The sequence below is a fragment of the Linepithema humile genome, chromosome 7 (assembly GCF_040581485.1).
Source record: "Linepithema humile isolate Giens D197 chromosome 7, Lhum_UNIL_v1.0, whole genome shotgun sequence".
NCBI lineage: Eukaryota > Metazoa > Arthropoda > Insecta > Hymenoptera > Formicidae > Linepithema > Linepithema humile.
This window is the reverse complement of record NC_090134.1, coordinates 20,927,179-20,943,261: the sequence shown is the minus strand read 5'-3', so window position 1 is coordinate 20,943,261 and position 16,083 is coordinate 20,927,179. Positions and strand designations below refer to the sequence as shown.

The 16,083-nt window shown below is 40.9% G+C and overlaps 1 protein-coding gene across 1 annotated transcript in view; it reads left to right on the top strand.

The window, feature by feature from the left end:
• The window catches only part of LOC137001108 (uncharacterized), an 86,216-nt gene that overhangs the window by 42,480 nt on the left and 27,653 nt on the right, over positions 1-16,083 (top strand). Inside the window, exon 4 of the mRNA XM_067359255.1 lies at positions 9,238-9,303. Within this exon, the coding sequence (XP_067215356.1) occupies positions 9,238-9,303 (66 nt within the window). The remainder of the gene's footprint in view (positions 1-9,237; positions 9,304-16,083) is intronic.

Sequence of the window (16,083 nt, the reverse complement as noted above, 5' to 3'; positions counted from 1 at the left end):
ACGAAGTGTTGCAATATCGCTATGGTAATAAACGAATCCGGGTTACAAAGTTATTTCTTTAGTCTCTCGCAATTTAAATTATTTTCTGATCCATTCAATTCTAATGTCTCAGTTTCGAAGGGTAATTCACTAGAAAGTTCGAAGCCGTCTACCTCTTGTACGGCGCGCAACAATCGCGAAGACAAATGTATGTCTTCGAAGCGACGATGCTCGAGTTGCGATAAAGTTCTACGCGTCTTCGGAAGACATCGGGGGGGAGTCTAGAAATGAAATAAGTTACGATAATAAAGTCTCGAAAGTTTGTCATGGATGCGATGGAATCTCTAGCATCTCGCTGCTAATTGTAAGTGGATCGAGCTTGCTCGGGAACTTACTTATTGCAATTACGTTTGTACGCTCATATGGCACATACAGTGAACAGAGTTCTTAGCGATAGACTGCGCGTCACTATTCAAGATATCTCACTTATGCCACTTTCTTCATTTTGTACGTCTGTAGCATTACACTGCTGATTCGACGGGCTGATAACAATTCAACGAAACAAATCAACTTATTGGGCAGCTGCTTCAATCATTGATTTATTTATAGTTTTATTATATTATTGAAATAATATAATTTTAAATAAATTAATCAGTTGCTTAATGACGAGTTGATTTATTTCGTTGACAATAGAAAATGAAAAATCATTACATAATTAATATCAGCAACAAGTTTGCTTTCTTCCGGGAATTTCTGTACTTATGAATTATACGGATTGATACACATCTGGTTCAATCGTGCACAAGCTGCTTGAGACGCTGCTTAGATGCGCGTCAGTCGAGCACGAAGAGCTAGTGTGCTTCTTTGAAGCCACTGCTGTACACAAAGTTGAGTCAGTCTTCATCGCCATAATCTGAATTATTGCACCTTACTTCTCTGACACGGAATACGTTGCCTGACTACTCAGCCGTTGAAACTCCGGCGGCTTAATTAATGGCGCGACGTCATGAACGTGGGCAATCTCTGCCGGCAGACTCGTTAAATTATCACACAACAACTCATTAAACGCGCGCTCCAATAACGACGGCCCGATATGTTGCATCCTGTTATCGATCTAGCGTGGACAAGTCGTTACGTCTTGCAAACGTTTTCTGTTAGTCTACCGATAACGAGATTTTGATTCGAGAGAGTGTATTTTTCTAACAAACACAGTTCGAACGAATTATACATTCGCTAGATTATTTCATCTCTTGGGCAATTTTTACAGTGATAAGTAAAGATTAAAAAATATATTTTTTTTACATTATTATTACGCTGCTTATATAATATTATTCCTTGGAGAGGTTCTTGTGAACATACTTGTGAGTCTATTTATTGAACACGTTTACGTAAGGCACCTTGGACTGGATTGTGGAAGGTAAATAATTACGTACTTCTATCACGCAAATAGTTACTATATCCCTCGACTTAATGAACTTCTCCACGAGCACCAAGTTCAAATAGACCGCGCTTGTGCCTGCGTTTACGAAATTGTAGTAGTGTAACAGTGAAATGTGGATATACAAAATCCAGAATTTAATATATTTAGTGGCTTAATAATTCATTAGCTTTATTAAAAAAAGTAATTACATTAATTTGTTTTCTGGACAAAAATTGTTTTATCTGTTTCGTATTAACGTTAATTTCTAGATTTCAAAAATTTAATTTCTTTGATATTGTTTTTTTTCTCGCATCTTTTTATTTAAACATTTGAAAAATATTTCACTGATTGTGAGCGCAGAATGCGATATTTACAGAATCTGTAAGACAATTTTCGAATTATCCAAAGTGCAAGACTTATAATGTTACTGGGAATTCTCTGCGAGAGATTGTTATCACTCGGCTCAATCCGTGCCGTATGTAACGTTTCTCCAGCATCTGGATTCCACTCTTCGCTCTCACCGGACCACGGTGCCACGATACACAGCAGTCTAGCGCTGAAGAGGCTGTGAAGAGCCGCCTGATAAATGGCTAAAATTTCAACGATAGCTCCGCGTACAATTTCTCACGAATTCAAAATGAAAATGTCCTTCCGCTTTGATGGTTAATACATTGCAGTGAACATTACGTAGATTTCATTGTGCTTCCGAAAAGCCTTATTTTTTAAAATTAATTTTTCACAATTTTTAGTTGTTAAAAAATTCGCGAAATAATTTTTCTTAAAAGAAAGACTCTTCTCTAACATCTCGTTGCAGATAAGATAAAAATAAAGAGCAAACACCGTTATGTCAATGACGTCTGTTTCTTTACACAAATCTTATCCGCGGTGGATAATCTTACGACAAACGACATTGCGAATCGTTTGCGTTCACACTTTCTTTTTACTAAGCTTTTAATTATAGCTCAGCGCACTCGCGCTCGCTGCGATAAACGCAAGCCCATTTAGCAATGGTGTTATCTACCTGACTGGCAGTGACAATTACGGCGGTAATTATTACGTGCTTAAATGAAACGGCCATATGATACACATATTTTAATTCCAAATTTTAGTTGCGATATGATGCAAATGTGTTTGATTTGATTAATACACGGAGATCATGCGAGCAGTCCATTTGTGTGGGCGTTTTAAACCGGCGAGTAAAGTTCCTTTCTCGCATGCCGGTCGAGTATTCAACGAACAAAACGCAACGGCCGAGATATTGCGGTTCGTGATGCGAGATCAGATATATCGTTTCGCCCGCAACCCGAAGAGCCAACGAGAGATGGACGATTGGATCACGTTCCCATTCTGCGGTTTATACTAACGAAGTAGCGCCCTATTCTCGAATCCTGGCGAGCGGAGCGTGGCGCAGCGCATTCGAGAGCGGCGCGCGGACGGTATCGACTCCGGCGAGGTATTTTCTTCGTGCGAGTGCTCTCACAATGGCCACGTGCTCCTCCATCGAATTCTACAACAAGACCGTTCTTTCCCCGCACTCGGTTTAAATTTAATCCCGTACGTTTTACTTGAAGCATCGACGACCGAAGATTTATTTGCATGATCGTTTCGCAAATCGCCGATATGCATCTCCTAGCGCCGGCTTAGACTCGCGAGCGTGATGCAACGAGGGGAAAGTGCGCGAGCTTCTTAAACTGAACTTTGTCATCCCTTCGTTCATTCGATTATTCAACTCAGTACACGGCTATTAATAATAATTTCATGCGATCGGTATTTTCAGATAAACGAAATCAATGATCTGAAGTCTCGGTGTATTTACAAAAGTTTACGAGCGCTGTATAATCCAGCTATTACGCCGAGTAATTTATTAGTCGGAACGATGCCAGAGAGGTTGCCCAAAGAGATGGATATCTTGCCGGGTAATATATAAAGAAAACAATTGCCTTCTACAGGTGCGTCCTCGACTCGCTCTATCACAATGAATTGCTTTCAGTGCATGTCTACTCAGACGAGATTAATTGCATGCATGTACAATTTCGATGCGGTTGTTAGGTCTGTCCGAAAATCATTGTATACAAAAGACGAATGTGGCGCTTGAAAATTTTATATTTCGATCGATTGTACAAATATCAGTACGCGCTCGGGAAATTGCTCTCCGCCGGAAACGCTTTCCGCTTCAAGGAACACTATCAGACGTCGAAGTGTCGAGTGGTTACGTTTGTCCGTTCGCGGTTTTGCACCTTTTTTCCCATTGTTTTAATTTGATCGGGTTAAGAGATTAGAACGCGCGGGCAATTTCAGCGCATCTTAAAAATTTACTAGCCGCAGATCGGTATCTTAATCCCTCGCGGATAATGTCTCCATTTTCTGGCTGGTTAGTGTCTCAATCGATGCCGATCGGGAATCCGCAATGGCAGGCGTTCGCAGTGGGGAATAGATTTCATGTTCGATTGGATATCGCGCCAAAGCCTATCCCGTTCACAATTACACGCTATTAAAGAAACAGCAATGCTGTGCCCCCGACGATGTAATAAGATCGAGCAATTACATGGCATTAAGCACCTCGGGTCTGATGTAAAAGTCTCGAGCACCGACAGATAGATCAAATCTGATAGGCGGCGTTCTTTTGTGACGTAATACTGATGGTAAGATATGAATGTAGCGTGAATGCATACTTGCATACATATGGATGCATGCAGTGAAAATGATCGCAGACTAGTACGCAATGATAACGAAACACAATAATAAGTATATGCACTATGGGTTAATTGATTGCGTTAATTAAATGCAAGAATTATTCCGGGAATATTATCAGCTCAGATGTATGATTTTTCTGAATACCTATAATATAAAAATTATCAATAAATGACGACTAAATATTTGTTTTAATAATATAAAACAATACTATTATTTTCACGAGATAAATTATGAATTCCTCTATTTGATCATCTTTTACTTTTATCGTAAAAGCAATAAAACAATTTAGTGGCTGTCCAAATCGACGATCCTTCAGCAAGTAATAATGCTTTAAATTAAACGTGTAACTGTGTTTAGTTGGCTTGACGAGGGCAAGTAATGAGTTCGAATGTAATCGGTAATGACGAAGGCCTATAATGGCGAAACTTGGTCGAAGCAATTTCAGCTAGTTGTTGATTGCGGAAATTCGGAAGCATAATATTAGATGCAATTGGAAATAAAATTACCCCTTTGTTCGAATTCGTTGAGCACACTGAACGACAAGGTAATATTGTGAGAAGAAAAATTAAATGTGTCCGGTTTTATTTGTTTCGACGTTGTGTAATAAATACAAGCTTTAAAATTCGTTGCCCCAACGGCCTCGTATTTCTCTCACGCGAATCACAACACACGAATCCTCCGAGATTTAAGTTGCCGGCAACGGTCCATTGAAGCCATAGTCATTATCTAACTTCCTTCTTCTTGATCAGATACATGGAACCGGTTTATAAATGGAAAGGAACAACGACGCCGTAAAGCCACACACGCGAAAGCTTCAATTTTGGAAGAGCGTCGTTTTATTTACATCTTTATTTCGAACATACAAAAGCACCTAATGCGATTGCCAGAATATTTCACGATCGTCATCGCTGTACAATTAATTTCAACGCGAACGAGAGGTAAAACGATTACATTTACACAATAATCTCTTTGGCATTGAACGTAATTTTGGCTTGAACAAAACATTATTTAATATTTTATTGTCTAATATTTGATTATATAGAGATGAAAAGTATTTTATTACCTATAGAAATATCTAGCAAGTTTATTGTTAAACTGTTGCATTAATTAATTTATGCAACGAGTGTTACAAGGTCTGCGCCATTTTCAATGCCTGAAATAATAAAACCGCCGTAGGAATGTTCTCTTTATGCGTTAAAAATCGTAGAAAAGTGTAGCTTGCACATATAAAGAACGTCTCAGAAAAATTCCACTGCAAAGTTGCACCGTCGTTGTCCAGAGTCGGACGCAGCTCCGCGAACAACGGGAAAAATTATCGAGAGTCAGAGGACCGTCCATTGTTCTGTATCAGCAACAGGAACCGCGTGACTCGAGTGCAGCATTGCATCGTACCGGCTGGAAAACTTTCTTAAGTAGCTCCGGAAGTCGACGAAGTGGAGGCGAGCTTTCTGTGCCAATACATAGAGCGCGAGCGCAACGAAAGAGCGAGAGAGGAGCAGAGACGGAACCGCAGAATACTTAGGAGAGAGAGAGTGCCGTATTTCGTCGGTTACGAAGTATGCTCGGAGCTTCGAAGTAATCGCAAGGCCGAGATCTGCCTCGTTCGCGCGAGGGACGCGGAAAACGGTGGAAACGTCTGGAGGAAGGGTCAGGAGCGCGCGCACGGAATTGTTCGTCGAAAGTTTCCCGCTTCCACCCGCGGTGAAAAGCGTCACTTAGTAGTTTCTGCTGAATTGTGATTGGGGCGGATTAAAACGAGTGCGAACTAACCAAAGTGCCGCGGCACTTGAAGACTAACAAGAGCGTGAACCGCTTGACGGAAATATCTTATTGCGAAGAATCGGACACCACGAATCGATCGCGTTGATCAGAACGGTAGACGATACTCGAAAGGAGTTTCGGGCGAATAATTTAAATGATAAAAATCGAACCGCGTGCCCGTCATAGCGTTGTACACGCAAACTTCAGGGTCGTCTTCCGCGTGCGCGTAATCGGAAACCTTTCGTATCGCTTTTAGAAAGTCTACATATCATTCGAGGAGCTCACGGAAACCATACATTATTAAAATACAAACAAAGAGGATGTGTCTCTCACGCTCGTATATTGGATTATCCCAGTTTCCGCGTATTACTGTTTGCCCGGGACCGAAATCTCCAAGGAACACAGAAATTCCATATGCGGAAGCGCCCGGAGACGGGTTTTTCTACCGATCGAGACCCGCACTGAATTATGCGAGCGGCTGCGGCAAATTCAGGACCGAGAGATTTATCGGGACGAAACGCGACGCGTAACATGTCGCGTCGTATATGTGAATATAGCGGTCTGCACTTTTCGACGTGCGTGATGCATAAATTTCGCTGCACTCCACCGACATCGTGCTTCTTAGCCTTCAGGTAATATAATATTTTGCCGCTCCGATGTTTGCGCCGGCAGCCTTCCATAAAAAGCGCCGTTAAGCGCCATGACTGCCGTGAAACGCGAAGGAGTGGTATTCGTAAATGCCATTGTTTTAACTATGTATGGGCGCGCGGTGCATAATATGTTAAAACGATATGTTCCAAATTACTTTTTAAAAAGCAAAATTCGTATTTTTTTAAACGTCACATTTTGTTCCGTAATTTTACGAATGTACGAAGCTATTTTCAATAGAGGAGCTCTAATTAGATTTTTAATTAGCGTTTTTATGTCGGCTAACAAAATACGACATAAACTGCAACATATCTGTGCCACCGTTTAACGGCTTTAACCGGAATAAAATTTCGCTTGATGTTCGTTTCTTGCTCTCCTCATCGGGCGGCAACCTGCGAATTGGTTTTGTAGAAACTGCGCTGCCGTTATGCTGATTAAGCGAGACGAATTACAAAATCTCCAAATTACGCCCGCGGGCCACGCGATCAGCTCAAGCGGACGTCCCTCCAATTTTTGTTAAATTAAATTCATACCCGACACATAAATTCGGTTGTTTTATCATTGTCATTATCCAATTACATCGGATAATACGGCTTTCTTATCGATGCGAAAAGAAACCATGCACAAAGGCACCCCGCTGCTGTACGCGCGCGCGTGTACATATACATACGTCGTTCCCCCTCTCGCGCTACCGTGTACTTTGACCTTTATGCCTGCTCGCACCTCGAGCAGCCGCATCGTTGCGATTCCCCGACGCTTTGTGCTACATGCTCCTTGCCGCGTGCAGACGCGACGTTGCTCGCCAGCCCGTGAAAGATTGTGGGAGTTAAAGGGAACAAGAACTGCCAGAGAGTGGTATTTGCTGAAGCCCAGAGAGATGCTTGTCCTTTCTTCCTTCTTTCTCTCGGACGTGTGCATTCGCATTTTCTCCGTCCTCGTCTCCTTTTCTCCGACCGCCCTCCTTATTTCTCGGAGCTGAAGGAGCGCGAGTTGTTACCTCGAGATGCCCGGCTTAATGGAGGGTTAAGGCACGCGAGAAAGAGCGGCTGAGCGCGAGCGCAAAACAATATCGGAATGCGCCGTCGGATAGAGAAGAGAGCGACTTCTCCGATCCCTCCCTCTTCACCCCCTGGCCTGCTCTCATCCCGTACCTGTCTCTGTGCTGCGCGTATCCCGGTAATAGATAGCGTGTATACACCCCGTGTGTGCCGTGCCGCGGAGTGGACCGACTCCCGCGCGCACGGGGTAATTGTTGCACCGGCTCCGCAGCGCCGGATTAACCGTACAATTGCCGCGCCGCAAATCAGGATCCGGAGAGGCGCAATTAACACATTGAGCTAAACCAGTTCTGCGTTAAATTACGTTCAGCGACTCTCCTGCGGCGTCTTAGTTACCGTTTACTCGAGTACGTGCGGATAAACAAGTGAACGATATCGAAGAAACTATTCATAGAGAATTAAGGTTGCACTCGCACGGACGGAGGAGCTCCTTAAGGGCTCGGAAAGTTGTCCGGCTGAATCACCGGCAGCTCGCTCAGCCAATCAAGCACCCGCTGTCTGCAAAATCAGAAAGTATTTAATTGGCTTAACGAGCTGCTCGGTGAACTATTCCGTGGAGCCCCGGATTTTCTTCCGTCAAATCTTCCTCGAAAGAGGATGCGATCTTTCCCAAATTGTATACGCGTGACACGCCGCGCGCCGGACGCATAATCTAGCGCGACTATGAATGTATCACGCTCCATAACTTTAGAAGACTAACTAACTTTAAATCCCTCCAAATCCTTTGCGCTCACCACTGAGAGGCGTGACAAACTGAACCAATCCGATTCTACCGTATCAGAGGAATAATCGATAAACCTAATTTTCATGTTCAATTTCAAGTTAAATTACAATCCATACATATCGATAAACCTAATTTTCACGTTGAATTTAAAGTTAAATTACAATCCATATATGCTACATATAAGTTCGTCATGAATAATGAATAATGTAGATAACAATTACAAACTAAGCAAATCCGTTTCTACATATCAGAGAATAATCGATAAGGCAATTTTTCACGTATGCAAATTGCTCGCTAGAATAATCATTTTGTAAGCTTTTTTGTAGCAAGGAACTATAAACTATCAACGCGGACAGCTCAAATGTTCCGTTATCAATTTTTGTAACAGCAGCAGTATAAATAAACATCTATGTGTAAAATATTGATTATACAAGCAAAAACACGAGTATAAAAAATTGTACGATCAATATAATAAATAAGCCTGTATTTGAAAATACAGCGAATTTTGCGCACTCCAATTTTTTTCAGTTAATAAATTTATAAAATAAACGTTCACGTTTCTACTCTTTCCTTCTCATCATTCTCTCTTTCTCTTACCGCAATGCCAATGTTTTAATAACTGCGTAAATGACTTGTATAACTGCAATTTAGTTCAATAAATATTTAAATATCTATAACTAAATATTTAAATATATATAATATTTATAAGAGATAGTAAAAAAAATTTACAACAGTTAATCCACCATTTTTAAAAGCTTTTTTACATATTTATTATTATTTTAATTAATTAAATTTGTTTCATTGTTTAAAAATTATATTTTTGCATTTTTAAATTATAATTCTTTGTTGACATATGCATAGATAAACAAATATAAAGTAAATGCGTAGTAATTATTTCATAAATATTAATTATTTACAGTACTTTAATCTGGGTTTACTTTTTTATTTTACAGATCAGCTTTGCAGATCAACAACATCGTCAAAGAGTGAAGAACTCAGCTGCTCAGCGCATCGTACCGGTGAGTGAGTTCAATTTGTTTTAATTTAATATCATCGAGAGAATAGATTTCTAATAAATGTAAAATATGATCGATAAATTTATTGATAAGCTATTGCGGATACGTTAATACTGATAACAGTACGCCCGTTGGCGCCGTTACGCTTCCGTTCATTGCGAAAGTAGCCGCAACATGAACAGCATCTATAATAAAAACTGACACGTAGACTTGTAAGTTGATTTTATCGCCTCATTCGTGCCCCGTCCGTCGATATAAACGCGCCAAGCTAACACAACTGCTCTCGTTATTTACGAATTTCGCCGATAATGGCATACCTATATCTGGAGTAAGTGCGCTGTAAACCTTTACCGAAGCTCGGTCGGAACGTGTCACGATTCGCAATATGGGGCGCGACCAGTCTGAAACCGTTCGATCCCTTCAGGGAAACTTTCCTAAAGAAGAAAAATCTTCTTCTAAGATTTTAAAAGGTTATCGTCTAAGAAGTCTGATATAAAATAAAAGTTGAAAGAGATATTATTTCTTGATGCACACAGATCTCGATAAAATTGATCATTTGTTAGCGCAAATTAATCTTCAACTCCACCTTGAATTTGTTTAAGCTTTGACAACCACTGCCCGTTTATAAATTGCGATATTTTCTTACACATTGTAAATTCCTTTACAAGCATAAACACGTTATAATTTTCTTGTATCGCGGATAATTGCGCGAGCGCCGCACTGTACATTCCGGTATTTTGCACTTTGTACGTTATTATCGTGCTTCCATTTCGCAATGAATAGTATGACACGAAGACCGAAGCGTACAATTATCTCGCGCTTTGGTGTGCAAAATATAACGTCAGTATGAGATTACGTGACTATCAATGCCGCGCATTAAAATCACCATTGCGCGCCGCATTGCGCGTTTACCGGTGTTTCTTACGGTACGTTTAAACGTTTCGATATAATTATACCATACTGACAAATTTAGCCGACAACGAGTACCTATTTCTGTACTTTGCATTAGCGAGCAATCCCGTATCTTGTAGTCCTTAACGACGCAAAATAATTGGTTATTAAACAAAGTGTAAAAAAACGATCAAGGTGAGAAAATATCGATCGCAGTAAAAAAAAAAATGCGTGATTTGAATATACGTAGCATTCGTGATATATTTCTCTACGCGTCGTTGAAGCTGAGATTACAACGGAATTCAGTGGCGGTGTACGAAGAGAACCGACGCGATCTCAGGAGAGAGATCTCTCCTTCATCCTCGCAAAAAAATATATCTTTTATTCTTATCTCTACCTGTCGGATCGTGCGTGCGCACGTACGTGCGTGCGAATAAATACGCGGCGCTCGTCCGTCACTTGATAATTCCTAGCGAGCGGAACCGCGAGAAGGCGGTGGCAAATGCCAGCGGAAGCGCAATCGAATGCCAGTCATCCGAGATTCGTTCGCTGGCGCTCGTAGCGCGAATACCGCACGATTATAACGGGGTACCTCCTCCGCGCGTCTAGGGAGGCGAGATAACGGCGGTCGAACGAGAGTTTTGATAAACTGCGTCGATGTGCGGTGATTTATCATCAACGCAGACACGCACGGTGGAACGTTCGCTCGAACGCACGCACTCGTCGCGAATGAATTGAACCCGTCCGCGGCACGTCATGTTACAAATCGAGATCTTGAGATTAGCTCTAGAATTAATTCCGCCTTTGGTATATCGTACAAGGTGAAATCTTGTACCGTTTATTAACTAATTTAGTCATTTTTTTTTCGTAATCAAGAAATATCTATAAAAGCTGTGCAAATTACGCATTCACCTGTCTTTAAAATAAAAAATTTTTATGTTTGATCTCTTACAGTCTCCATTCCGTTTTTCATTATGATACAATTTTAGATTCACTTCTTTAGTTTCGCCAAGCTTAGAGTTAACCGGCATACCTCGGCTATAGCGGCTTTGCACGCCTCACTGCCTCGATATAAATCAAGCAAAAAGTTGGCGCACCTATACCCGCCTCGCGGAGCCTCCGGCCTTCCCGGACCGCGTTTTTCGCCGCCCCCGCTTTTACTCTTTCTTTTTTCTCGATCTATCTGTCTCTTTCGCAGACGGTTATTTATTATTTTGCCGCCGTGAAGATATTTATTATGAATAATCGCGAGCGGCCGTAAATAAGGTGCAAAGAATGTAATGCAAACGTGATTATCTGTCGACGAGAGAGGGATGTATATCCGCGTAGTGCTCGCGGGATGGCGAATGCGGACGGCAATTATGTCGCTTCGCACGTACCTGGTGAAACTTTTCGGAAGATTTATCGAAGAGGTGTATTCGTTTTGCAAACATATTTTTCACGCTGAGAACATTAGAGAAATGTTCATGAGAATCATTTAGGTATTGATTTAACACATCGATGCCACATCGCATTACCGCAGATTTTTTTACTGGTTACATTTGTAACTTTCACGACATCGCCGTGATGGGCTAGCGAAATTTCAAAATCCCGAGAATTTTACGAGCCACAAGCGAGTCGTTTGAATTTCGATCGGCAGGCGTTGCACCCGCATTGAACCAACATCGAGTGTCGTTTAAAAATTGATTACCAGATTTAAATGGATTGGTACCAACGGTACTATGTATCATCAAATGTATCATCGACATGAAAACCAGCGCAACACGTCACACGGAATTATTAATCACCGGCGCTCCCACTTTTGCTAAAAGCGGATCGCATCGCGCATCATTATATCATATTATATTAAATATTTTTTTTCCAAATTATAGTCATTAAAGCAAAATTGTGAAATTCTAAATACGAAATAATGGATTACAGTACTCACTTGGTTTAATATTCGAAATGTTTACGTAATAACGTATATTTAATGAACTATTATAAAAATTTAGTTATGTGCACATCAGAAATTATATACAGGAAAATGTCGGAACAAAAATTTCGCAAAAACTGGACTTAGATTTTTCATTTTTAAGTAAAAGCTTCATATTCTTATTTTTCGCAATGAGACTAGACTTGAGCGAGTTTTACTCGCATTAAGTCGGATAAAGTCTGCTGTTAGCGGTATTGCATATAACAGTACTTATCGCACTTCACCGTATAATCTACAAGCGTGTAATGAATTAGAACGCTTCTGGATGTTGAAATAGAACGTCAGAATCAGGTACTTGACATACTGACATCACGATGTAGATAAATAAAGTTTTCTAGACTGTTAATCTCCAAGAGAGAATAATATAACTTTTTATATTCAGCAAATTGTACCACAAATATCCGATTATGGTCCTTTAGTACGTATTTCTAGTATTATTTTCTCGTGTATTTTTTATTACATTATTTATTGCACAATATTCTTTTACTCCCAACGTTTTTGCACTCCAGCGAACAAGCTACGAACTACAAAACATAAGAAACAAAAGATTTTATTATAACAAATAATGAGCGGGCTAATGATTCATTGGAACGGCCAAGACATCCCGAAATACTATATAAAAAAGTACATAACTTATAATTACCGTTTACCATTTTAATCAGCTACAAAATATGGCAATTCCAAGCCATCGTTTTACAGTGAGCTTTTAAGATCAGCTATAAAGGGACTAATGACGTCTCGATTAAACCCGTTTTTCGTTGTCGGCTCTTACCACCAACGTCGTTATTGATATCGATACCACGCTCGTGCCTCGAATGAGACTCGCAAGATCGTTTGTCGGATTAAGTAATTTGTAGCACATGCTGCTGTAATATTATGAATATCGAATTTTTTAGCACTTTAACTGTTAACACTGAATTTTAATTCAGAGCGAGATTTAACTTTCAAATAAGGCTATAATTCTTTGCTTTCAACGTCATAGTATTGTTGTGCATTTGATAAATTTATTGCAATAAATATTTACGTAAAAATTTAGGTAAACTCCAGGAAGCTATATGCGACATGGCAAATTGGATTCGATAATTCGATTGTTCCGAGACGGTTCGTTATCGACACTAAGACAACCTCTTTAGTGGATGTCAAATATTGATTACATTGGTAATCAGTGCTTGGTACACTCTGGTTCAAATTTGATGTTCGTGTATTTGTACACGCGTGACGCCTAATACATCTCGACAAACATCGACGAATGTCCTTAACGAACTATATATATTTGGAGCGTATCGCTCAGCTGTTCGCAAACTGTTTCTGAACAGTATTTACTAATGATATCTGTGGGTTTATATTAGATTCTAACTTTAGCGGTGAATGTAAATGCAAGCAGATACATTACAAGAAATAATGAATTTATGTCCAATTTTGCAAAGCTGAGACGAATCTCGTGACTTTATCTTCTAAAGCGACTCCGTCGGAGTCGGAGACAAAGAGACGCAGCTTGCACTCTGAATGATTATATTCTACGTGAATTAAATTTGCAAGTAGAACTACCGATGACAAATGGTGGCTTTTTTTCTATAACAAACTTTTTAAATTAAATGTGAAAATTTTTTGTATGAAAATGCAAGCCATTCTCGTAAAAAGTATTTTTTTATACTAAAAAATATGCTTTATAACACATTTATAAAATATATACATTTAATTTGTGTATATTTTTAACATAGACATTTTACATTTTATTGTTGGTACAAGCAGTGAACACACTGGTTAATTATAAAAACATTTCGTATAATTATGTATAAAAAATGAAGAAAGAGACGTATACTTTTTTGTAAAAAGAGGAATTCGCGCGCATGGTGAAAATTTTTGGCAAATTAGAGATATTGATTTCATTATTATACGCCGTGCTTATCTCCGCACTTATTCTTCATAACCTCAGCTTTTAAAGGTGCATCGGTATAATTTAAGAGCCAGAAGGACGCCTCCACGCTCTCAAGTGCACTATACCATTCTGCATTAACCTAAAAAGGGGTTTTCTACAGCTCAGTAGTAAGTCCCGGCACTTACGTGAACCTGCTTGCGCTATACATTGTACGGTCAACGTCGCAATAAAAGGGTACGCTCCTCCTCGATCTTCAATTTGGATCGCATGGCGCTGCTCTTTTTGCTACGGTCTACCGGTGTATTTTTGCCTCCTTTCTTCTCTTTTTCCTTTTTTTTGCTCTCTTTTTTCCTTTTTTTCATTTCCGTACAACGGCGAACGCACGGTTTTTACGAGAAAGCTATTTTGCTGTCTGGAAAATTTCGCGTTCGCATGTGAGAGCAATCGCGCATCAATCTACCGAGCTTTTGTGTGTCGAAACGTATACATGCGTCGCTCTGTTTCGCTCATCTGTCTACGCTGTCCTGTAGTCCCAAAACTATAAAAATACCATTCGCGCAGATCAACCATTGTTGTCCCCCGCGCCAGGACCGATGGAACCCGAATAGTACTACGCCTGTGAATGATATATTCAGTGACGGTCAGCATGGTGTTTCGGCAGTCGTCGCCTGTGAAAAACACGGAACGCAGACGCGTGTTTGCACAACATCGTCTATCTCGTAGAAATCTAAACCGGATAAGGTAAACTCTGAAATGTGTTACGCGAATTTATTAATAGAACTGAGACAAGGAGTAATTATGACAGAAAATGTTACGCTCCGACAGCTTTCGACAAACGAAACGCCGCGTGCACGATGCCTGGGAAGTGACATTAATTGCTTCAGATTAGTACGTGGATATTATAACAGCTTCAGTTTGACACTCGGGCCGCGAGCGGTCGAAGCAAATCGTTTGCGCGCACGTCCCTCTATTACGTCCTGTATAATTAACCGTTCTCCCGTGCGCGGCCTGTCAACAATTCGCCTTAATTGCGCTATCGCGCGAGATGAAATTACGCACGCCTCCGCCCGCGGGCTATTTGATTTCGTAGGCGCGAACCTATATGCGCGATTTCTTTCCGTCACGGATAGCGACTTCACGCAACGGCTTCGTGTGTGGCTTCACCGCGCGTACGTGCGGTGCTCCCTCGATTCGCGTTTCGCGCTCACGACAATCGCAGCTAAATGCATTCCGACGTCCATCCGCGCTCGCGGCAAAGTAGGTTGCGAGAGATTTTCCTTCGCGCCCGATTACAGAGCGCGTTTGAAGACTCACGTACTCGGAGCGCGTTTAGAGATTCGGCACTAATTAGATCACTTAACGGCGGGGTACGAAGAAACGCCGTACCTCCATTCACGAGGAGCAAGAACGTTTCACCGTACACCGAGGTCGAATGATTAGCACGACCGGCAAGTACCGACACACACGTGTGTCTAATGCACGATGTGCTACGTGTGCACACAAGATCATGGATCATCGTGATAATCTTTAGCACATGAGTGCGCTTCTTACGCGAAAAGAGGACGCGAAACTCTTCGGAGTTGATTTAACGTTGCGGCTTCATTAAATTGCGTATCGCATCACGAGCCTACTTACGAAATGCGCGCGCAGGACTTTTAACACTCGGAAACATAAAGTAAATTGACGAGGTAGCCGACAATTTGCTTCGGGATGCAGTCAGCACCTTGCGCGAAGGAAGCACGATAGCTGTATAATCCATAAATATCGTAAACCCCTTTTTACGACTTGAGCAAAAAAGAAGCACGCGACGATCGTATAATGCAAGGAGGGTATTAATCTCCGTCGAAACCTCATCATTTGAAAACCACGGCTTCAAGTTCGTCAACTGTTTGGATCGCAACACGAGCGTTCACCTTTTAATCTCACTCGCGAACTCGTAACTTCCGCTTCTGTTATCAAGCCGCGGTTATCGATGCGGCGGTATTATTTCTTTCCAAAGTCTCGTCACGAGAATAAAACTCACGCGACGCAATCGAGAGAA